This window comes from Pseudopipra pipra, chromosome 3 (assembly GCF_036250125.1).
Source record: "Pseudopipra pipra isolate bDixPip1 chromosome 3, bDixPip1.hap1, whole genome shotgun sequence".
Taxonomy (NCBI): Eukaryota; Metazoa; Chordata; class Aves; order Passeriformes; family Pipridae; genus Pseudopipra; species Pseudopipra pipra.
This window is the reverse complement of record NC_087551.1, coordinates 10,305,088-10,330,314: the sequence shown is the minus strand read 5'-3', so window position 1 is coordinate 10,330,314 and position 25,227 is coordinate 10,305,088. Positions and strand designations below refer to the sequence as shown.

The 25,227-nt window shown below is 41.6% G+C and overlaps 1 protein-coding gene across 4 annotated transcripts in view; it reads left to right on the top strand.

Annotated features, from left to right (window-relative positions):
* Positions 1–13,037, top strand: part of B3GNT2 (UDP-GlcNAc:betaGal beta-1,3-N-acetylglucosaminyltransferase 2) — a 79,862-nt gene extending 66,825 nt beyond the window's left edge. For all 4 annotated transcript variants that reach the window (XM_064647710.1, XM_064647709.1, XM_064647707.1 and 1 more), the window contains exon 2: positions 10,597–13,037. In XM_064647710.1, coding sequence (XP_064503780.1) covers positions 10,606–11,799 — 1,194 coding nt within the window. In that variant the 5' untranslated portion in view covers positions 10,597–10,605 and the 3' untranslated portion in view covers positions 11,800–13,037. The remainder of the gene's footprint in view (positions 1–10,596) is intronic.
* Positions 13,038–25,227: the final 12,190 nt, after the last annotated feature.

The following is a 25,227-nucleotide window of genomic DNA, read 5'->3' as shown; positions in this document are numbered from 1 at the left end:
TCAGCCAGATTCTTCAGTAACTTGTTCTTTTTCAGCAGATTACTTAATTTTTGACAAATGTGTGTCAGATTATCTTGTAAAATCTGTACTTCAGGCAGCTTGTGAAACTTCAGAGTTAGTTACCTGATGGACTTTTTCTGTGTGCTGTCAGACTGGTGCCTTTCAATGGCAAGTGACTGAGCAGCTGTGTCAGAAACACAAGGTCTTTGTGTTTTGCTGGGTTATGTGTCCTGCTCTAAAAATCCCATTAATTTCTTCTTCTTCAGTTGAAGGATTTGCAGTCTACATAGTAGAGTGTGGTAGGTTTCTTGCAGGTTTGCCACACACTTAAAGCTTCTTAAGCAGTATAATTCTAAAACTGGCCAAGAACAGGTCAAAGGCAGGATGGGGGGAAGATATTGGCTAGAGTGTACTTGTTGTGGCAACAAGGGGTTTTTTTGTATGTTTTTGTTAAAAGCACAGAATATAAAAAGAAATATATATTTCATTAAAATTATGAGCATTTTAACATGTCTGGTTTTCATGTTAATGTGCCTTGAAGGCCATTAGGATTGATCGCCTCTCAAAAGCTTGAAACCATCTTTGTTCCTTTCATAGGTTGTTGGTTTGGGATTTTTTTTCCTAGTATGCCTCCTTATTACGTTTTCTGTTACTCTATAGTAGAAGTGTGTAAGTAATTTTGAAGCAAGTAGGCATCTGTTTGCTTTTTATATTTAAAGTTTTAAAATTTTTTTTTTCAGGTACACCAAATTTTTTTTTATATGGTAGTTTGTAAAGTTACATTTTTAACCGAAGTCTTAGCAATTAAATTGGGTGGTTGTAGTTGTGTGCATGGGCAGTCACAGGATTAGTATTTGATGTTTCTGGTGTGTCATAGGCTATGTTCAGGTGAGTGCTTATCGTAGAATATCCTAAGTTGGAAGGGACCCACAAGGATTGTTGAAGTCCAGCTCCTGGCCCTGCACAGGACAGTGCTTCATTTGATTTAGGGAGGACTTTGGGCCTGTGAGTGCAGTTAACAAAAATTACTTATGTAATCTCCCTGTTATGCCACGTGCTGACCTCACAAATATATATTTAAATGTTTTTAATGAGTTTGCTACTACTTCACAGCTGTATCCCTTTATGTAAGTAAGCACCCTTTATGTGCTTAGAAATCAGCAAAAAAGCAACAAAGATGATGATGATATAATGAAATACAAGCTCTTCCTGTCATTTTAGTACAGAGTGAAAAAGTCACTAGCCAAAAGTTTGGGAATAACTGTCAGATCTGTTCAGTCACATTTTGCTTTTGCATAGGAAGAACTGACAGGTATCTTGGGCTTGATCTTCCACTTTGCTTGTATCTTTCTCTTGGGCCTTTCAGGATTTAAAAGATGACTGTGTAAACCTCTCCAAGTCTCCAGATCATGTAAAGCCCAGTGAAAAGACTGGATCATTAAACTGTCTTGTGATGAACTGCGCAGAAGAATGATTGAATTGGTGTCTCATGAGAGGCAATTAGCATTTAAGTAAGGAAAAGAATCCCGCTGTGTGATGGGTGTGGTGCTGAGATTTTTTAAAGGGAGAATTGATGAAACAGTTTCCATCAGCAGTTGGTTAAGAAAGCTTTGTTGTTAGAGAGAAATACAATAGTATGAGTTGAAAAGCACTTAATTTGGAACTACTTCTGTTCGTCTTTTGTAAATAAGTTCTGAAACTTAGCAGCTGCTTCATCTTAAACTCACAGAAGAGTTAGTCTGAGAGTGAATTGACTAAATCACTTAATTTGAAAGTCAGCTCTCTAAATGAAGTGGGCAAGAAATCTTGATTCTTGGGTGGGAATGAGTAATTTTTATTTTTTCTGTAAAAGGTTAACTCTCAGTGGCTCAGTGGCTTATGAACCACCAGAGGATGTGCATACTTGTACGGAATTTACAGTAGAAAGCTGATGTGCCCCATCAAGGTGTGTGTGTGGGATGTGCAGCTTCCTGCCATTCTCCCGCCGTTCAGCCTGTCCCAGGCTGGCTGCTGAGAGCATCATCCTGGTGTATCCCACTGCGGTTTGGAGGCAGAGTGGCTGAAGCAGTTGCTGCTTTCTGTGCCTCCGGTCTCCTGTGCTCGTGTAGCTGTTTGTGCAGCTGCGTTGTGAACTGAATTGAGGAACTAAGTGGATTGAGAAATAGCCTTTCTGTTTGCTTATTTTCAGGGTTATACAGAATGCAATACAGTGAGCTATGCAAATGTGGGAATTCATGGCCTGGGAAAGGGTGGGATTCTTTAGGTGCAGCTGAACGTTGCTCTGTATCCTGAATTTAGTGCTGTTTTATCTTACTTGAGCAATTGTATTTTTTTAATCTGATATTTGAATGTTAGAAACTGGTAATGGAAGGCTATCTTTTGCACACTTACTGTTGATTTGCTTTTGAATAAAAACAATTAAAAGATCTGCAAAACAGCTTAAATTTGGTTACCTAAACCACTCACAAACTCAGTAAATACTTTGCATCCGTGTGCAGGTAACAGGTACAGAAGGTACTCCTTGGATTTACAAGTCTCTAATCGGGTTAGATGATTATCTGCTGTTAACAAAAATGGGAGTAGCTGCCTAACCGGCTTAAAGATCTTTTACAAAATCCTCCTGGTATTTATATGCATCTTTAGCTGCCTAAAGCTGTGGAGAAATTGTTTCCTTTTCCAAAAACTTGACAGGCTAGAACGAGATCTGCATCTTAGGTTTTATAAGTTTGAGAGAAGACAGTGAACTCCACTGATTTTTTTTTTTTTCTGAGCTTCAAATGAATTATTCAGAAAGATGAAAAACTTTTACTGTACTCGTTAATTACACCTGAAACCAAACCCAGTTGAAGGCAGAAGTATTTTTCATGTATTTGCATTTTAAAATGTAGGTTCTGCATTCTCAAACACGTGTTTAGTTCAGTACTGTAAGTTCAGAGGCAGATCCCAGAATTCTGACGTGAATATTCACAGTATGAATTTGGTTTGGATTGCCTTCTGAGCAACCTCGTAGCACTTGCAGGGAATTATGGCTCGAGATGGCTGGGAAGTCCCAGCTGTGTATCCCATCACCCAGCCACTGACTGCAAAAGTGGCAGCTTGTGGAAGTCAAATTGAAAACCAGTGTTGGTTTATTTTTAACCCAAAAGGACAGTGGTCATCAGGGGTAGGTAGTAACTTGAACAGACATACCAGGTTACACTGTACTTGCTTTTGAAACATAGTTTTTAGCAGTGTGTTTTGTGCAAGAAGGCTAAGAAAAGGTAAAGTTTTGATGACTTGAAGGATGGTTTGGTTAGTTGACTAAATAATGAATGCTCTCTATGCAGACATAAAGGTGGTTGAGGTATGGTTAAGGCAGTACTAATTACTGGTTTTAAGATAAAAGTGGAAGAGATACCAGGAGGAGATGTCTTGTCTGTGGAAATTATGGTCATCTGCCTCTTGAATAGGTACATTAAATCACCTTTTTTATTTCAAATACAGCACAAAAGCAAGGAGTAAGTGTGTGTCTGTCCAGCAGACTTCATCTCTTTAAATGTACCTTGAAAGCATGAGTCAGGTTTGCAATGTGTTATCAGAACAAACACGGATCCAAGTACTAAGAATCTGGGAGGAAGGTATTTCATTATCCACTTCCTTGGCTTTCTAGGAATTATGGGCAGATAACACTCCGGGTGAAAGGAACCCCTGAACAAAGAGCAGCACAAATGGGTGGGTCACGCTGGTTCAGTAGGCAACCTGTAAGCTGGCCTGCTTACAAAAAGTGTTAGAGAAATTAAAACCCTGGGGTGTATTTCGTTAAAGATGAGGTTTCCCAAACTCTTTGTTTCTGGTGGACCAGTGGTGGGTCTGGCCCTGCTTGTTGGACCTCTGTGGATAAAGGTGGGAACAGGACCAGAGGTGCAGCAGCAACGTGCTGGTACATGGAAGTTTAAGCTGATGAAAAATGGGATCTGCTGTGGTCTGGTCTGTGGGAGTCTTCATTCTTCTCTTGCTCCATTCCTGGTGTTTGTGCAGCACAGTGGCAAACACCTCTAGGGACGGGAGGCAGCTGAAAACTAATTGCTGCTTTATTGTCAGGAGCTTTCTCATCCTCTGGCTTCCTGAACTGATTCACCACAATCCTATCAGTGCAGAGGTAGGATGGGACTGTGCAGTTTGTAGGGGAAGGAATAAATTACAGGAATGAGTCAGCTGTGACTGAAACTGTTTCAAACTGCCATGGAACTGTACCTCCCCAACTTGTGACTGACGTGATGAATGGCAATTAATTTTCTTCCAAGAAATACTTCTCTGCTGACACTTGGTTAAACCCCTTATCTTGATTCTTTATAATTTACTGTTCGTTCAAGCTGAAGCCTGTCAAGGGTAACTAAAAACTGAAGTTCTTAAATCGGAAACTGGCAACTCTGCGTTATTCCTAACAAATTTGCAATATCATAGTTCTAAAGCTTGAACTGACCTTAGAATGACTTTTTTGTATTAACAAATTAGGAAAAACAGGCCACTTCTGCTACCACAGGCCCTCTTTAATATTTGTTTTTATAGTGAGTTGAGATCTTACTCACAGTTGTCAGTGTGAAATCTCAGTTACTAAAAAAAAAAACCCTAAAACCAACAACCCAAACTCTTTTTACTGATAAACAAAGAAACCGATTTTTTTTTTTTTTTTTTTTTTTGGTTACAGGTTTTTTTGTTTGGTTTGGGGTTTTTTTTCATGTGCAGTGAGGAACACCTTCATAGATGTTTACTGTGGCTGTAGGTGTGCCAGTATAGAATGGTGATATCAACATGATTTATAGGGACATGCCATGGTTTAAATTGCCTTATGTAAGTGTGCTGTACATGTGGAGCTCTGTTGCTCTTTCATCCCTGTAGGAAATCATGACCAAACTCAAGTAGTCTATACCAGTAGAAAAATTGGAATATACATCAAACTTGGGATTGAGTTTACAGAATACTTCTCATAATGACCAAAGGGCTTTTCTTGCATATACCTTGATCTTCTATAGAAACATTAAAACAATTCAAATATGAAACTGAACATTGATTCAGCCAATCCAAGAATTTAATTTTAACAGCTAAAAAGACAATATTTAGGCCTAACTTACAGTGAATTCAGTAGGTGCACAGTATTTAAATATCTTAATTAAATCCAAAGTTTTTGTGAGAGACACCTTTAGTAACTTAAAAGATAGGGTTGGGATCTGAGGATTTGCTGGTAGCTGACTCTCATTTAAAAATGAAAAAATAGATCACTCTCCAGTTGAAGAATTTGGCACTTGAGCAGTTTGGTTTGGGGTTGGAAGTATTCAGTTTGAGATGGTGGAGATCTGATAGTATCTCTTCCATCTCTAAGTGTTCTGTCAAGCAGGAATTTCACATAAGCTGGTTTTAATGAAGTTGAAACTAATTTTTTACTGTTGACTTACTTTGAAAAGATAACTTCGTGGGTGTTGCTGCAATATTTCTAAACAGCAATATAAAGTCAACAAAACTTTGGTTTCATAGAAGTTATTTTAAATAGCGTGTTCTGGTAGCTTCTCTTTTCTGCTGGAAGAGCTAGAGGGAGGGGAACACCTGAAATTAGTGAAAATGGTGACAGGAACAGAATATGACTTACTCTGAAGATTCTGGAATTGTGATACTCAGAACTTGGCGTTCAGCAGCAAATGAAAGGTCTTAATACCACAGCTGAAAAACTGACATTAGTAGTGTGGGGACAGCAGTCAAGTAGGCTATTAGGGGTAGGGAGTTAGATTCTCCTTAAGCTTTCACAAACTTTAATGTAGGAGGGATTTCCCCGCCCTTAGAAGTTAACTCAAGAAGTTAACTTAGCTTTTGGCAAGTTAACTTCTGGAGTTTCGTTGGAACGTAGCTGCTCTGAGCAATGCCTTTAAACCTTATCTGATTGCTTTGAAAAGCAAGACTCTGCATAACGTGGAGACCTGCTGGCATCCAGGTGGTGGTGGTGGTGGTAGTCTGAGAAATTTAAATGTAGTGCTCACAGATCCCTTCGGATTAGCTGCAGGGTCTATGCATTGCACCTTGGGGAGTTGGCTTCCATGATAATCTGATTGTCTCCTGACAAGCTTATAGAATGGTGTTCTCACCTCATCAAGGCTGACTCTTGATCCCTGCGATTTGGAGGCTTGATGAGACCCAGTGAAGGAGTGTGGTCACTTGTGGGTTGTGCTGTAGAAGAACCTTGTTGGAACATGTTCTCTCTGCTTGATTTTGGTTGTGGCTTGGATGAGGTTTAAGAGGCTTCGAGGGGAGTCTTGCTTTTTTCTTTCACTTCAGAGCCATCACTTGTGCATGGGGTGCACAGTGACTTCATAGTCTGTGCAAAACTGAGTATGTTCTGTGGTTTGCACCGTGCACCAAGTCCCACTGATGTACAGCTCTAAAAAAAGTCTCCACAAGTTCTTATTTGTGAGCTTTAAGTACTAAACGATTTGGTTTTCTTGTTGTTATTGTAATATCAAAAATGACCAAAAAGAAGGGGAAGGGACAACAGATAAAAGTTCATTATGTAGCTGGTATGGCAAATGCGTATAGAGAAAATAACATCAATATTTTTTTGGTGTTGCTTTTGGGGTTTTTTTGAGCAAAAATGTGCTGAAGATAACTGGTGAGAAACAGAATGTGAAGTTAATTTGGCATTTATTCAAACTCTTTATAGTTCTTTATGCCTTGGAGTGTGTTTTAGGAAAATACAAATACATCCTTTCCTAGTCTTGCTATTTACTCAGGTCTTGAAATTCCATGCACAAGTTGCACTGGTGTCCTTTGGTATTCAAATACTGGAAGATTGGAATTTCTCCCAAAGCTGAATAATATGCTGAAAGTTGTCTCAAAGCAGGTATATGCAAATAATGAAAACTGATGTTAAAATAAACATATAACTGCTCTGAATTTCATTGCACTCTTTACTTTGTTATCTTGGTAACTGTCTTCCAACTGGAGCATTGTTTCAGACTGTGCTGTTTGAAGAACACAGAGAACATTGACTGTTTTCAGTGGTAGCCACTGTGTGTGACGTGCTTCTGTAGAAGCAGAATACTGATATCTGTTCGGTATTTTCCAGTTCTTAAGATTTTCTTAATTACTATTGTACAAAAGTGAACTTGTGTAAAGCTCTGAGGGGGGGGAAAAGAGATATGACTGTGTGTAGTTAAAAAATAAATAGTGTTCAAGTTCTTAAAAGCTGGAAATAGCACAGACTTTTTGTAACAGCCTGGGGCTCTTGACATCTTCACATTCTAAAACTGTGTTGTTGCTCAATCCGGAAATCTCTTGACTCACTGAACAAAACTGAGCTTTTAGGAGAACTGATACATCTCACAGGAGGTTAGTAGGACTGAGTATGCCTTGTGATGTGTTAGTCAGAAGTTGTGCTGCATGTACAACTTCTGTAAGGGATACCAGGCCTCAGACTGAAGTTATATGGTAAGATCCAAGTCTGCCTTAGTGCCAGTTACAGCTTGCCTCTGCAAAGAGAGAAGGGTGGTTATATCTATTAGATAGCTGAATTAAAACGTTGTTTTGCCAAATTCCTGATAGTTTACTCTTGAACCAGTAGAGTGGTAGGTGTAATACCTGTAGCTAATAAGGATTATCTTATCTTTTGTCAGCCTCAGTAAATAAATGGACTTTTAATGCTTGGGTTTGGCAGTCAGATAATGTAGACATGTTACTCAACCCACTTAGAAAATACATTATAACTCCTGTCCTCAGTAGTAGATACAAGTATTTGCAGTTTAAAGGCTGTGGCTTCTGTCAGACTTGGAAGAAGGTGGAAAAGTTGAATGTTTTAGCTTGCACCTGCACAGTCTGTTCAGAGACTGGTGGTACATGACTGCCTGCACCAGGGTGTAAGTGTGATGCTGTCACAGCTACAGTGCCACAAAGCCTCTTGTTGGAGGATGGTGGGGATTGTGGATCCAGAACCAAGGCTCAGTTGTTCATGTTGTCATCCCAGCTGAAGAGAGGAAATGTGTCTGCTTTGCTTCCTTCTGCCCTGTGCTTCCGCTGTAGCTGCTGTGGTGCTTGCCTGGTGTGCATCTCTGGTCAGGGCTGGGTTTCTGCTGGGTTGGTGATGGGAACTGATTCATGGAGAGGCTTGGCAGAGCACCAGAGCCAGTGTGAGGGAGGGCTTGGACCCGAGTTCTTGGAGTCAGAAAGGGAGGAGGAGAGAGTCTCCATCAGCAAGAGTGATCAGGTGATAAGAGTGGTTGAGCTGCTTGTGGATCCACAGCTTTGAACAGGGTTGAGGCTGGAAGTATTTACTTGTGGGACTGATAGCATTTACTGTGCTGTGTGTGATGGAACCACTATCACCTTGCCAGACTTCTGATGAAAAGTTCTACCAAGTCTAATAGGAAATGGAGATTTTTCTGCATAGGATCCCTGTCTCATTTGCTGCAGAGGATTGCAGTCACAGTGTTTTGAAGGATTTTGTTAAGTGTTTGCAAATGGTGTCTGGTGTTCAGAAGAGTCAAGTATCCTGATGACTTACAGAGGTGTTGAATACTCACAGTTTAGTAAGCTGGGGGCTGTGACAGACGTGCTGTGTTAGTGCTATATTTCCTGAAAAATCAAGCTTTGGCTGAGCTCTTGACAATCCTGAGTTTTGTTGGCTGTTACTAGGAGGGAGCATGTCATCCCGTTGTGTCAGGAGTCCCGGGATCACAGGTCAGATACCACATCATTTGTTGTTCTGGTGAGAAGTGCTTCAGAGGACAGGGTAGATAAGCACTGATGTGCATGCTGAGCTGCATGGAGTAGTACAATCAGGGGACAGCTGCCTCAGTATTTTTGTTGTACTGGAAGGAAAGTGAAGAAAAATAATATTTAATTATCTGTTCTTAGTGGAAGCTGCTGTGGCATTTGAAAGAGGAAGATAAAGTTTCTTTGAACTCTGTGTGACCAACCAGTGCTTTGTAACAGTTCAGCTGTTTAGCTTCAGTGATGGCACTGACCACAAGTGTGTTTTTTGTCTTTAAAGTATAGAAGAAAACTACTTTAAAATTAGAACAGGAACTTCATAGCTGACTGAGAATAGAATAATACATAAAGTGGATCTGGCCTGAGTGTATTACAAAGATAAATATGCAGATGGTACATGAGGAAGGACAGGGGTGTTTCTGAGTAGCCTGTTGTTTCTGAGAGTGGCTTTTTATTTCAGAAATACACACACCCACTTTGGATTAATAAGGTCAAATAAGAGAAAAAAGATTGCTGATTATTTACCTGCTGCTTTCTTCCTAAATTTTTAGTAGTTTAGTGTTTAACTTGTTGAGGAGTAAAAGAAAGTAAGGCTGATCAAACCAGAAGAGATCAAGGGTCAGTCTAGCTCAGTCATCTGGTGATGGCTGGGAAAAGAAACGAAAACAGCAGCAAGTACAAGGTGTACTTTTCAAGTGCCCCTGTCTGCTGTGACTTCAGGACCTCAGAGGCCGTGTTTACAGCTGGGCTTGTAACAGTGATTACAAATCTTCTGTGAGATTTTTCTGGTCTTCTAATAATCATTTATATTCCTGGCAAGTGGAAGTGTCTTCAGCAATGAGTTCCATATATGACTTGACCGTAGCCTTGCTGACCTTATTAATTCTGAGTTATTTGTGTAGCTTGTACATGGATATACCCCTGGGCTGGTAAACAGTTTGATAAGCACTGCTTTAGAGGAACACGCTGTTTTCATGTTTCTCCTTGTACTTTTCATCCTGACAGCTGTGGAAGAAAGAGGGATTGATCCATTTTGTCTCTCTCAGTAAAAACTGGAGATGGGTAGCAGAATTTTTGATTCAACAATTCAAAGTCTTGCATGTATGGGAGACCTCTCCTTTTTTATTTCTTTTCATTTTTTTTTAAACTTCCTAATAATTACAGTTCTACTTTCAGCTGCCATTCATTTCTTTTCCAGTTGAAGGGGGAAAAAAAAATATAAATCCAAGTTCACATTCTCCTCTGTCTGCTGAGATCTGAATACCAGCAACGCAGCTGGCAAGTTTTGTCAGCCTCTCTTCTCTCCCAAGGAACAGCCAAGTGAAATTGTCAGAAAATGATTGTGTGCTTTAAAATTTGGCTCTGCCTGTTATGTAGTTGGAAGATATAAGAGTGCAAATATAAAAGCTTGAAACTTAATTTAAAAATAACTGACCTTATCATATAGCAATTTATTCTATACCCTTCAGCTCACCTTACGAGCAGAAAAAAAACTTTCTCTGCCTGCCTTTGCCAAGCTGAGGGCTCGGATTCTAATTATTATACAGTCAAGTGTTTACAGGAGATCTGAATAAGAAGCAAACACCGCTGGCTGATTTAGGTGCCCAGTGAAATGCTGTGTAACCTTCCTAAGTAGCAAATGGAAACCATGCATTTGTAGCAGCTGGCTGATGAGACCCCAAACACCTACGAGCTGTAGGTGTGCATGTATTAGAGACAGATTAATTTGGCCTTTTTGGGGGTGTAGGTGACCTCTGGTTTTAGGCTACTAACTTTCATATTGTTCACCTGAAAGTAGTTTGTATTTTTATGAGGTCGAGAACTTGATATGAAGAAGGCTAAAAATCTCCTTTTATTTATTTCTAGATATGAGAAATGAGTGTTGGACGCAGAAGATTAAAGCTGCTGGGAATTCTGATGATGGTGAACATTTTTATTTATGTGATTGTGGAAGTCTCAAAAAGTGGCAGCCAAGAGAAGAATGCAAAGGGCCGTGTTGTTATACCACGTAGCACATTCTGGAGAAAATATACCCCTCACAAAGCTTACTGGAACAAACAGCAGCAGAAGCTTGAACTCCTGTACAACCCTATTCTGGCCTTGCTTTCCAATATGACTGTGGAAGAGAATTTGAGTTCTAACTTGAGCGCTCTCAGTTCCTGTGACCCTGACCCGTGGGTGTCTTCAGAGGTTAGTGACTTTGCAAACCTGCCAGACAGATTCAAAGACTTTCTACTTTATTTGAGATGTAGAAATTATTCATTAGTAATGGATCAGCCAAACAAGTGCAAACATAAACCTTTTCTGCTGCTGGCTATTAAGTCACTTATACCCCATTTTGATAGAAGGCAAGCAATTAGGGAATCCTGGGGCAAGGAAATTGAATCAGGGGATGTGATAGTCAAAAGGGTCTTCTTACTTGGACAGACCCCACCAGAGGATCATTTTCCCGATCTTTCACACATGCTGAAATTCGAGAGTGAAACCCACCAAGACATTCTCCTCTGGAACTACAGAGATACTTTCTTCAACCTGACTCTGAAAGAGGTGCTGTTTCTGAAGTGGGTCAGCAGCAGTTGCACGAACGTCCAGTTTATTTTTAAGGGTGATGATGATGTTTTTGTGAATACCCATCAGATCCTGGATTACTTGAAGAGCTTATCAAAGGAAAAAGCCAAAGACTTATTTATAGGCGACGTGATCAAAGATGCTGGACCTCACAGAGAGAAAAAATTGAAGTACTACATCCCAGAGAGTGTTTATGAAGGTTCTTACCCTCCGTATGCGGGAGGTGGCGGGTTTCTGTACTCTGGTGATCTGGCATTAAGACTGAATAATGCATCTGACCAGGTACTCCTTTACCCTATTGATGATGTTTATACTGGAATGTGCCTTCAGAAGCTTGGGCTTGCTCCGGAAAAACACAAAGGCTTCAAAACGTTTGACATCGAGGAGAAATACAGAAATAACATATGTTCCTACACAAACTTAATGTTAGTACATAGTAGAAAACCTCAAGAGATGATTAAGATCTGGACACACTTGCAAGATCCACACTTAAATTGTTAAAGTAATGTGCATAAGTCCAAGTCCAAATAACTTTCCAGGTTTGGGTCTGACTTCCTTGGTGGATCACTGAAGCTCTGTTTAATAGTTGAATTTTCTCCCTAAACTTTTTTTCCTGTACTTTCGAAAACGAGAATAATACTAAAATTTGAAGGGATGGCTTGAAGACTTGGTCCTGACTTTTCCACTGTCCTGATGGTCGTTATGTTTCAATATTTGTCTTAATTTTAAAAGAGACTTTGAGGATATAACTAGCTGTCAGTGACTGGTTAGCTGTATGGAAACAGGGATTGCCTACTGCAATGCATCTTTCATTAATTGTGTTGGTGGAAGATAATTTTTCCTTGAGTAGGGTTCATGTGTGGAAACCACTGTAAATTGAAAATACACAAATTGGAGGAATGTAATTTTATCTTTAGGTATGAATCATTTACAAGACTTTAACTTTTAGATTTTGTTTTAATGTATAGTTTTCAGTCCTTTTGCACCCCGAAACAGTATTTTTCTCCTTTACTTAGGATCTTTTGTGCAAAGTGTATCTGTGTCTGAAGGAATTTACCCTTTTATTAGATTATGCCTTTTTTTTTTTTTTACAAGAAAAGCGTAATACTGCTTGAAACACCCCTTAAGAGCTCAATATATAAGGAAAAAGAACAGACTTTGTTTGGAGCTGGGCAGTAGGTACAGTTAAGTTGGTCCCTGCCTCACTTAGTTACTAAAGATGACTTACTGTTTATGTTATTTATGTGAAAAGCTACTCTGGTCAATCCTTGTTTCCTGTTTGGGCACTAAATGTGATCAGGTAGCTTGATGGGAATGACTGAAATTGCACATTGCTTATGAGAGCACGGTTTGGATCTCCTGTAAAGCGGTAGCAAATCCAGAATTGTGCAGATACAAAGAGTTTCGGATTTTGAAACAAACTTTGAAGTTGCATGAAGCCTCACGTAGAGTTAAACATGTTCTCGAAACTCAGATCTTCTGTATTTCCACATCTTGCTTATAAGAATTATTCTAAATAGTGGTTGCTTTCTTTGTACATGTAGAAGTGCCTGTCTATTTATTGTTCAGATGGAAGACCAAAACATTTTCTTAAATATATTTTGTGTAACATTTTATTTGTATAGTGTTGTCATTCAGATATTTAAATAGAGCATGATATTTTAAATCTGATACGTGTAACATGTTAAATAAAGCTAATTGTTATTTTTGAACTTGAAAAATAAAATGTGATTTAAGTATTTCTTGTAATGCTTCATGTTGACTTGCAGAGCTCTAGAACGTGGCATTCAGTAAAAGGACATAAAGCAAAAGGCTTTATTTCTCTAATGGTTGTGTACCAGACTATCGAGAAAATGTCACAATTGTGCATGCATTCGTTAGATACTGGAATAGATGGACAACTCTGGCGAAAGCAGGGGGACATTAAGTGCCCTGGGAGAAACAGTATGTACAGAGATAATTGCCTGTACAATGCCACTGCTTGTGCAGCTGAAAGGAGTCAAGGGATGGATTGAATAGCTGGCACTTTAGTTTTTGTTTGAAACAACTTGGCAGCGACGACTCTTTTCCTTTGCTTCTTCACCTGCTTTTTCCCCTTCATTTACCTTGAACAAACGTGGTACTTTGTCTGCGTCTGGTCTTCCACCTTTTTGTTCTGTAGATGATCGTGTCGGCCCCAGGGTAGGTAAAAGACAGACAGACTGTGCTCTGGTGCTGTGCCATGAGGTTTGACCTTGTGCTTTGTGAGAAATTACACCTTTCTGAAAGAGATGCAGGTTTTACCGTTCATGGGTTGTTGTTCCTAGCACCCTGTTTCCTTAAACACTAGCGGGATTTTTGTCAAGAGTTTGGGCCAAGTGAAAGAAAATTAGTTATGCTGATGATGAGAGGTGCAAGGAGAGATGTAGTGTCAAGAGCCTTGAGGGGGGAGGAGGGGTTGCTGAGTAGAGACATGGAGGGGAGTGACAGAGACAGAGGCAAGTGAACACTAAACGTACTGATGAGGTCCATGGAAGAGAGGCTTGAAGGGAAAAAAAGAAAAAGGGACAGGAAAAAAGCCCAGGATTTAAATGGTGTGAGTAAGGTAGGGTGGAGTGCACATGTGATACTAAGTGAAATGGGTGGGATTGGTGGAGTGCCAGCATTAATTGTGTAATTTATACCTGCAACCATGAGATCAAAAGCAGGCCTCTTGCATAGGATGCCCCTGATAATAAGGAAAAACAGGCCGAGTGGTACTTGCAAAGGAGAAATGCTGTGAGAAAGCATCTACCCACCTCCTGAAGTGACAAGAGAAAGGGGGAGAGGAAAAGGCTGAGCAGGTGGTGCTGGTGGGGTGAGGAGGTAAAAGGTTCTGGGGAGGAAATTGGACAGACCAGTTTTGTTTTCCGTGAGCATGGAGAAGTTCTGGTGACTATTATCCAATTATGTCTCTGGTCCACTCCCATGGAGAAAGAATTGTCTTGACAAATAATTGAGAGTGTGTGGAGTATAAAGAGTAAGCGAAATAAATATCAGAGATAAAATGCACAGAATGCACCCAGAAGTGTGGTGGCAATGGGATTTGGGGACAGTTGGGAAACAGAGCATGAAAGTCTTTGAAAAACAAATAACATGTATCTGCTGTATTCTGCTGTATCTTTCTTAAATACTGCTAAATACTTAAAATTTCTGTTGCATTTTTCTTAAGGGAAAGAGTCTACTAAAACGAAAGCATGGTAAAATTTCACTACAATGGAAACAATGGAATTTGAAAACTGAAATAAGAGGTGTTTAGATGAGACATTTGAATGTGGATACGATGTTTATTTATTTATTTATTCTTCCCTGAATACAGCAGGGAAAATGAAGCGCTGCTGTGATTAAATAACATTGCATCAGGGTGAACCATTAGAATCCATTAACTTGTTTGTATAAAGGCTCAGACCTTTGTTACAAAATCCAGTTGGGAGGAGGAAATACAGGATAAGGAAGGTAAATGAGCTATAATTAATGCACAAATTATAATGTTTATCTTCTAGAGGATGGAGTCCCAGTTTTCTGCCAGTTGGTTATTTAGCCTGTATGCACTTACACTTGGATCCCTTCCTCCCCTACCCAGCTTTTTTTTTATGTAGGCTGGAATGAAATGTAGCGCTTGACAGGACTGGTGATAAGAGAATTCCTGGCAATCCTTTCTGCGCAGAGAGACAAACTTCAGAAGAGTTTTGGCTGGAAAACACAGGAAAGGGGCAGATTAGGATTCACTAAAATTTTTGCATTAGGTATGCAAGTCAGCAGGGATCTACAGGCAGGTAATCCTTAGTTCTGGGCTTTGTGATGCAGTAATGAGCAATCCAGCTCTTATCTGGTGCTGCTGTTATTCTGATCTAGTTTACAGTAAGCAGTTTACCCCCTGAAATTTGGCTTCCTTTCTCTTATTTCACCTCATATGCATAAGATTTCCACTGTACTTGTGTTTTCCTGAGGGCACCAATCCAAATGAGTTCATGTCTATGCTGAACTACTTCCTCCTCACAGAATAATCACGAACCCAACTTAGCAAGGAAATAAGGCAGGGAGAGGTGCTTAATGGATCCCTTTTACAGACAGTAATCACGGAGGTGGTTCTGAGTGGAGGAATGCCAATCAGCCCCAGCACAAAACATCTCCAAATTCTCTTCATTGTATTCCTCTAACTTCTTAAAGCTGTTGCTGGATGAGGATGAGAACAAGAGTGGGAGTGAGAAGTTAGTAAAGAAAACAGCAGTTCTGGAAGCAAATTTTCAAAATGACAGCAATGATGAAAAACTGAGCAGGTCAGTTTTTCTTTTGCTTGTGCTCAGATCAGGTATTTGGTTGTTAATCACAGTTTGTTTATATTTATATTGGCCCGGCCTGCTCAAAGTAATGTTTAAACAACTCTGGGTAGATTCTGCTGAGCAGCACCTTGTGGGGTTTGCACACCAGCCTTTTCAAAAGATAAACATCCATTTTCATTTGTCAATGAAAACATTTGTACCCTGTCTAACATCTGACTGAATGAGGTGAGTTGGACATAATCTGGTCTCGGTGTGACCGCCATCACTTCAGGCTCTGTTAACATCTACATAAGTATGGAACAAATCACTGTAACCTCAAATTTTGCTCTGTTTTCTGTATGTTATTGCACTTATATATATATATTCTTTGAGTTGTCTTCAAGCCTAAGCGCTTTAGACCACGAGTTGTGTGCTTATAACTCAGCACCCTCTGTGCTGTAGGGGCTGGGGCACTGACAGCATGCAGCATCTTTGCTCTCTGAGGAACTGTGGAGGGTGGCCTCAAAACTTCCCCATGTAAGTTTATTGCCCAGTTTTCATTTTCAGGTCAGCAGTCTGGTATGTGGTAGGATCACTGAGGCCTGGCAAGTGTGACTCAGCTCTGAACTGGATGGGAACGGCAGGTTTGTGCTGGCTCAAAGGGAATTCATTCATCCCTGAAGGACAATGAACACATGGGATCTCTGCTTTTGGGGTCTCTCCTGTTGCTGTTTGTCACGTTCTGAAAAGTTACTGATCTTAGGTGAAGTCCTTCTGTTCGTCTTACCCGCTTTCTTCTGAGAGGGGGGATTTATATGAATACATTCTGCATTTCCTGTCAGAAATAAATCAAGGTAGAAATGTGCACCATGTCAAATTTTATGTAGAATTCCAATCACTCTTCTAATTTCTGGGCTCCTTGGCTTACCTCTGCTTGTTCAACCTGTGTCAGTTACAATTTTTCCTGCTAAGCTCCCCATCTAAATAAATCCATCTTTCTTGCTTTGTCATCATGTCTTTGTTCCCTCTGTCCCGTGTTGTCTCATCTGTTGGTAGAGACTGAGTGCTTGCCTCACCAGTAAATCTCAGGGTTTTCTGAGAAACAGAAACACCTCTTTGGATTCACTGGAATGAATGGATCCCTCTAGCAGATGGATTTTGACTCCCTCAGACAGAGTAGTCTTAAGGTACTTCATTTTGTGGCTTGATGTTCAGTGACAGACCCCTGGACTATGGAGGAAAGAGAGTTTGGAGAGTGTTCACTGGCAATTCACCTGAGAGATCAGCTTTAAAAAAAAATTTACAAAATCACTTCTATCAGAGCCTGATTCAAACTGTTTCAAACAGTGGAGTAAGTGGGAGAAAAAAAATGCTGGACTGCAAAACAAGCTGTAAACTTTCTGATTTTGGAAAGTTTCTACTGTCACTGCCGTTGTAATATCTTTAATCAAAACTGCCCTGAAAGATTTGGAGAGAGTTTCTACAGGGGTTAGGAAAAAATCCCCAAAGATCCCCTGATAGCTTTTAAAGCCAGGAGCTGCAGCTTAGTATTTGTTGTGGCTGTATTTTTGTGTCCTTTTCCCCTCTTCCTCCATCCCTCCAGCTAAATTTTGGCCGAGTTCCGCAATGCGAGGAGGTCGTACGTGATTCATTTGTGTTTCCTTGTGTACCTGAAATGTGTCATCTGTTTTTTCTCCACTACTCCTACCGCTGCCACTGATATTCCTCCTCTTCCAGGAAAGTCAGTTATCTCATGACAGTCTGAATTTTGTCTTTTTTGGGGACAGCACATGCGCATTGTGCCGGCAGATCAGCAGGAGCCCCTTGTGTGATGAGTGTTTGAACTGCATGGAAGGAGGTCACGAATTTTGAGAACACACAACCTTTCATTTGTGCAATAAATTTGTAACTTCAGAAAGCATCATCCTGCAAGTAATTTCTTCCTTGTTTTCTTACCTGTAAGATCATTCTGGTTCTTAATATTTTGTGCTCTTACTTTCCAGGTATCCTGTAACATTAGAGAGTTAGCTGTTGGGATAGAGCTGGAGGTAGTTGTGGGATTTATGTCCGGTCTTTTTGCTAAGTAGGGAGGCTGGCATCTCTCTCGATGGAAATCAAACCTGAAAGCTCACCTCTGAGTAGAGGTGAGATTAAAAATATCCACTTTTAGACCAAATTTTACTGAGATTCGAAATATTCTTTAGCAATACTTTTGAAGAAAATAGAAGCATGTTTGTGTACCTAGAGACCTGTTGTGTTTTATTTCATTTCCAAAATCTGCATCCTGGTTTGCACTTCTTATTGTCCCATATTCAAGCACGTACAAATGATTTTTTTAAAAAATAGTGGGAGTGGCTGCAGGAAATTCCCACTACAGACATTACAAAAGCTTTCAGGTAAGCAACTGCCAGGTTATGAAATAATAGGGTGAGATGAAGGAACAAATGACCCCTTGGTTTGATGGGTATCTTATTTAGGCACAGTGGGAAGTGAGGGAATTTTTTTTTTTTTAATAGATGTAAAACCAAAGGAAATTTGCCTTTTTCTTTCAATCTTTCCAGTATGTGAGGAAGGAGACTTTTGCTTTAGACATAGGTTTGGCAGCTACCCAAGAGATTTGAAAGTTTCATCTTGAAACAAAAATAAATGCCAGAGAGGCCAGTAAATTGTTGCTTTTCTTAAACCTGTCCTGCATGGTTTTGATACCCTCCTGGGTGATCAGCAGTAGTGATGCTCAGATGAAGATAATGATGAGTATCACTATCAAGACAGTATAAACAAGCCATGCTTTGTAATACCTAGAAATTGGATGACTTTCGAGAGAGATGAGTTTTGTTTGTGCCCTTCAGGTTTCAGAGGGATTCCTTGTTGGAATTAGTCTGGGAATTTGTTCTTGTTATTAGAGCTGTCATCTGTTCTCCATATAAATATAACCTGGATTGTTCTAAAGTAAACTCAAGGAAGAGCTGTATTGGTTCTAAGGCTAGATTGGTCCTCAAGCCCTCAGAGGAAGAACAAAATGCTTCTGGTAGCTCATGAGAGCCTTTAATCATTAGAAGCTGCTTCTAGACCATGGTGGTTAGTGACAAGCAACAAGATCATCTTCCAGGAATTTGTCTTTTTATTTTTTTTGTCTTTTTTTTTTTTTTCTTTTTAAACCTTCACTGGCAAAGAACGTTGCAACATAATTATGTGCTATATGAACATTCTGTATCTGGTGCTTCGAGAATGGGAAAATCAGCTCCCTCCTCCCCACCTTGCAGTTTGGAGTGGACATAAGTGCTAACCCCTCTGCCCTTATCAAAGCCTGTAAATTGTGCCTAAAAGGTTGAAAAATTTACTTGTGGCGTGGCAACTTGGCTTTTGAGCCAAACACTTTATTCTGCCAGACCTGTGGGAACAGTGTGAGACTACAAAGTATGTACAAAAACTGATCTCCTGAACTGTCTGTGCCTGCTCAGTAACAGCCTGCAGTGCTGCTGATTACTCTTCCCAGAGGAAAATGAGATTCCAGGGAGGTGTTGCCCCCCTGAATCCACAGGGCGTATGGGTTTGGCACGAGGGTTACCCTTGTTATCTTTTCAGAATGGACCATCCCCAGTGGGTGTTGCTGGTACAGCCATCAGTGATACAACTTAAACCTGATGCCCTTGTGATCTCTTAGTAACAAAGTATAAGAGGAAAAATTGAAGTTTTATGTGTGGTTACATGATGCATCGAACAGGGTGTTTTTCCTCCATGAGGTGTACCTTGACATGTGATACATGCCAGCAGTTCTTATTCAATGCTGATTATCCATTTGTTCTGCTCTAGCTTCCTGATTTTTGATTCCTGTGCTTTCTTCCTCACAGGAAAGAAAGATGAACCATTTTAGCTATAAGTGAAAGAATATTAAGTGTGAGAAAATGGGGTTCAGAGCTGCTGGAAAGTTAATGCCACAGTGAGGGGTTATAGAGGGGTTTTCTTTGAACTCTAATTGAAGCATCTCAGAATTTTTCAAAACTATTCATGTTTGATTTAGGTTTGGAACTGACTTCCTACTCTTTGCTACACCAAATCACATTTGCTTATGCCAGAATTTGTTATATTTCCCAGCTCTCTTCTGTGTTGCCTGAGCCATCCTGTGTGATGGAGTTGCAGCTGCCTGCTAGAAAGTAAAGTGAAATATGCGTCTGTGTCTTGGGAGAAGGAACTGGCATGGACCCAATGCACTAAATCTCAGATGAGGCTTGTTCCTTTATTCCAATTCTCAGGCAGTTCCAGCACATGGGAGGGCCCTCTCATACCTGTATGTGCTTTTTCCCTACTCCGAGTGTGTTTTAGGGCAGGAGAGAAAATGGATGTCCTGGTCTGTGCACAGTTGAGTGGTTAAGAGTGTAATATCCATTCCTGGATTTGTTTTTGCTTGTTCTCAGGTGATCTCTTCAGGGTTTTCCCTGCTTTAGGATGTTTGTTGCATGTAGCTGGTGTTTAATGCTAGAGAGATCTGAATCATTCGCTCAGGGTAATTGATACTGACCTAATTACACAGATGAGTTTTGCACTGAAGTTTTTAATGGTACTTAATAATTAGAAGAGTTCTTCATTCCCCACATCTGTGATTCAGTCTTTTGCCTTTCGTGCCTCCAAACAACAAAGGCACTCGATGAAATTATCTCCCTGTTTATTTTGTGTTGGGCAACTCTCCGAGGCCCTGTGCCTCCTGCCCAGAGAAGCAACGGGAGTTGCTGCAGTTTAACCTCTCCATGGAGAGAACTGTGGTTGAATTCAGCGACGCTCTATTGTCCCTCATCTAAACCAGGAGAGGATATGGATGAACTCTGGTCTCTGCAGGAGGTTGCAGGGGTCAAACAGGGATAGGGAGACTCTCAGACCACAGCTGTGTCCATGGCTGTTGTGCACAGCGCAGCTGTTTGTTCAAGAAATCCTTAAGCCACGTTTGCTACACTGGGATTTATTCTAGAGAAGATACATCTTTGTGTCCTACTTACATCCATCCCCAAAGTGTCTGTCTGGAGAGGAAGCTCTTGCATAACCTGGTAGGGTTGCTCTTTACCCTCCTAACTGATGAACGTGCGGGGTTGTGTCCTGAGGTGCTGCAGTAAACAGGAGAAGCCCAAACGATAAAGTCATCACCTCTCCCAGTTTCACCAGGCTCGGAAAAGGGGTTAGAGGCCAGTGTGGTGTCAGACCTACATCACTCCTGTAATGAAGCAGTTGTGCACTTCCACCAGCAATCCAGCGGGGCGGGAATGCAGCTGGAGCGCTATGGTTGGCTGGGCCTTGCCAGATGACTTCCTATGCTCCTCTGCAGGGGAGAAGGGGAAGGAGGGGGGGATAAACACAGATAAAAAAGCCTGGCGTGGGAGTGTTTTTTGTAAATGAAGGGTCTGCCCTTCACTGAGGGGCAGCCAAGGTCATCAGAGCTGGAAGGATTTCATAGCTGACAGCAAACCTGGCAGAAACCTCGGCCTGCTCCTGCATCCCAACAGATCACCTGATGAAAATCCTGGTGGAAAACTGATGCACAGAAATATTTGGGAGACTTTTTTTTCCCCCCCCCCGGGTCTGTATCTTGTGAAGCACAGTGGTTTCAAAAACACCATGGATAGCTTATTTCTAGAGACATGTTTACACCTTGCATATCTCTGGGGACTAAACAGACACCAGAGCACCCATGTTGGTGTAGTTCTGTGAGAGTGAGCAGAAAAACATGGTGCTTCAGGGATGATGTTATTGTTTCTATCCCCAGAAGGGAGAACTGCGAAAGGAAAGGGCCCAAATTATGCAAAAGAAAACAACCACCATTTCATTTAGTCACCCAGCATTTGCTTGAATAAACTAGTGCTGCTTTAACATTATATTAAACATCTCTCCCACCTACTGATTTATAAATTCCCCCTGAGTTTCTTCCTTTTACTTCTGTTCTGAATATCACGGTGTCTGGAATTTGTCTTTTATAATGATCTATAGCATGGCATGATGCCAGCCTCTACTCCAGGGAATTTTTGTTCATGTTAAGATTTGAAAATCTTTGTAAACATACACTTGGAGGAAAAATAGTTTGGTATTTAAGAAACAGGATAAAGAGTTAGAAGAGCTCAAGTGCTCTTACCAGCTGTGTCATATCCTCCAAGGCTGCCATTTTTTGGGGCAAAAAAAATGAAAACTGCATTCTGTAACTCAGCTCCAGGATGTTTCCACACTGACTCGTGGAGCTGCTGCAGAGGAAAAGAGCATCTGAGATGTGCTACGTAAATATAGATAATAACTCAGTGAACAATTTTTGTCCCTAACCTCTTGGGCACATGTTGGTACCTGGTGTGAGAGCAAATATTTGAGAGAGGCACAGTTTTGAGAAGAGCCAAATGGTCTGTAACAAAAATTAGACCTCTGTTATTTGGACAGTCCTCCTCACACACCATCTTTGGTCCCAGGCAGGTGAGCATAAGACAGTTTCTTGCAGGAACCAACATTATCTACAACATATTCACACTGAACTGGAGGTGAACAGTGGGATAGGACAGCTTGCTCATGAGGGGAAGTTTCTCAGGGTGGTGGTGATGAGGACATGGGGAGCCTGGGGGAAGTTCAGAAGGAGCTGTAGGAGGCCAAGTGAAATGGGAGGTAGATGTGAAGGAGGAGGGGTGGAAGGTGACATGGTGAGGGAATAGGTGTTACCTGTTGCTGCTCTGGAGCTGGATCTTGGGGTTGCTGTAGGTAGGCTGGGAAGTGGTCAGAGCCAATTGCACGCCAAACGTGGTAAGGAAAGGGATAGAGTAAATCCATGGTCCATCCAGATTTTCAATACGCTCATGGTTTGGGTTTCCTCATCTAAATAAGACAGAAGAGAGCTGCAAAAGGTGCAGAAGGAGACCACAACGATCCACATGTAGCAGCTTCAGTCTGTGTGAGGTATTAGTCTTGGATTTAGAAAGAAATGACTGAAGAAGGGCATGAGAGGGGATTACACAATCACAAGTATCCTGGAGAAGCAGGAAGCAAGGAGGGTCTTCAACAGGAGCCAGCCAGAGCCACAAGAAAAGATGATGGGTTTTTTACACACAGCAGGGACTGGATTAATGGAGTAACCAGCCTGAGGAGTTTTGGGTGTTAAACATATATATGGGCTCAAGGGAAAACCGGGCAAGTACTTGAAAAAGGGAGTCAATGTCAGGAATGCAGTATTTGTGTGGCAGGTGTCCCTGAGCAGAAATCACACCTGGCTTAAAAGACACCTGAGCTGAAACCCACTGGAGGGAGGGGCAAATAACTTATGTAGTCATCTTCTTCTTGCTCTTCCCTGTTCCTTTGTTCATAACTGCTGTTGGAGGTGCAGACAGGGCTGGGTGGACCATTGGCCTGACCTGGTGGCGATTCTGATGTTCACCTTTAGCAGTGTTGTCAGGAGCCAGCCCAAAAAATCTTTGTTTCCTTAATATACAGAATTTCTAGCAATTGTCTGTAGTATAACATGCAAGAACATCAACTCTATAATAACTTCACAGAAGATAATTATTTTCCTCATTTTCACAACAAGCCATTGCATGTAGGCAGCAGTCATTTACTTTGTACTCTCCGTTGCTGTCGAATATGCTGAGTTGGAGGGGACCATCAGGATCATTGAACCCAACATCCCAAGAATCCCACCAAGTGCCTGAGAATGTTGTCCAAATGCTTCTTGAACTCTGTCAGGCTTGGTGCTGTGACCACTTCCCTGGGGAGCCTGTTCCAGTGCCCGGCCACCCTCTGGGTGAGAAACATTTTCCTGATATCCCATGTAAACCTCTCCTGACTCAGTTTCATGCTATTTCCTCGAGTCCTGTCAGTGGTCACAAGAGTGAAGAGATCAGTGCCTGCCCCTCCACTTCCCCTCATGAGGATGCTGTAAGTGCAATGAGGTCTCCCCTTGGTCTCCTCCAGGCTGAACAAACCGAGTGACCTCAGCTGCTCCCCATAAGGCTTCTCCTCCAGACCCTTCACCATCTTCAGGGCCCTCCTTGGGACACTCTCTAATAGATTAATGTCTTTTTTATATTTTGGTGCCCAGAACTGCACACAGGACTCGAGGTGAGGCCGCCTCAGTGCAGAGCAGAGCAGGACAAAACAATTGGGCTGTCCTTTGGCTGTCATGAAGCTCCCCAGAGTGACAGTCCTGAAGCAAAGGCTTTTGAAGCAAGAGTAACTCTGGCTCTGCAGACAACTTGCCAACTTCTTGAGTGAGATGAAGTGAGCAGAGAAGGAGAGGAAGCTGGTGTCACTCAGTGGTGGCTTTGCTCAGTGCTTATATTTCTACTATTAACCAAATACTTGAGCATTACATCAGTAATGCTTTGGTTTTCATTCCTTCCTTCCACTGTACACTTGGGGAAAGTAGTAAATGCCATTTCTCAGCTGTTTTTGTTGGCTGTGTAACCACCTGGGAAGGAAAGGCCACTTGGAATGGGGAGGTGTTTTGCTCTGGTGCCTGATGGGATGGGTTAGGATGGCATGAGATGGGATGGGCAAGCTGCCCTCCCCTACAGCAACACTTCTCACTTCTCACACGGGCTTCTGCTGCTCTGTCCATCCGTGTCCATATTCACTGACTGTGGAGTGCCTGCTGGTCTGGATGGTGATGTTTGGGCTTGGGCAGACACCCCAGCTTACACTCACTTCACATCATAGATGAGTCTTCATTGGAATGAGTGCCTGCTCAATGAGGAAAGTTAAGATGGGTTTGTCTTCTGTAGCTGTACAACACAAACCCAGCTGAGGATGAGCCACCAGCAAGAGCGTGGGGAGGCCAGCAAGGAGGGACCTGGCAGAGAAACCAGCCTGGGAGAGTGAGGGAAGGCTGGGAGTGAAGAGGTTTGTGTGATATAAAGTGTATCTCTCTTGCTAGAGGATTTTACAGCATGGCTGGAGGCAAGGGAAGGTATTTAAGTCTGTTCGAGGTAACCTGAGTGCTCTATGCTGAGTTTTTTGCAGATGTGTTCAGATACAGGTTGTCTTCCAAACCAGTGCTACCCTGACTGAGCACTTACATGGGAGGGACATGGTCCCCAAGTGCTTGTGCAGTGGCAGCCAGGGGTTTTGCCTGGCAGCTCCCATCCTGGTGGAGCTGGGAGCTGATTCAGGCTGGTGGGGCAGGAACAGGCACTGTAGGCTTTGATCCCCACCAAAGCCAGGGTGATGTGGGCAAAACAAAGCCTCAGGGGGGCTTTAAGTCTCAAAGAACACATTTGAATAAATTATTTCAACATCTGGCTGTTCCTAAACCCTCCCCCTCCAACCAATGGTGTCAGTAAAGTTTGGATTTGAGACTGAAAGTCTTTACATATAAAGAAAATTCCTATCTTCTGATTTTGCTCTATTAGGGCAAAATGCTGCACAGACAATGCTATTTACAGGCGTGAGGCAGCTGCTTTTCATTAGGATCCTTTGCCATAAGCCTGGCTGTCAAACTACTTCTGCAATTAAAGAAAGACTATCCAGCCCCTCTGCTCCATGGCCAGCAGGCTGCCAGGGCAACAGTGGCAGTGGGTGAACCATTTTCATCCAGATCAAGGCTGGTGACCCCAAAGCCTTGTACCCCAAAGCCTTGTACAAATAAGCTCCTCAACACCCAGCTGAGCACAAATGATCCAGCTGGGGGGATTTTTGATGG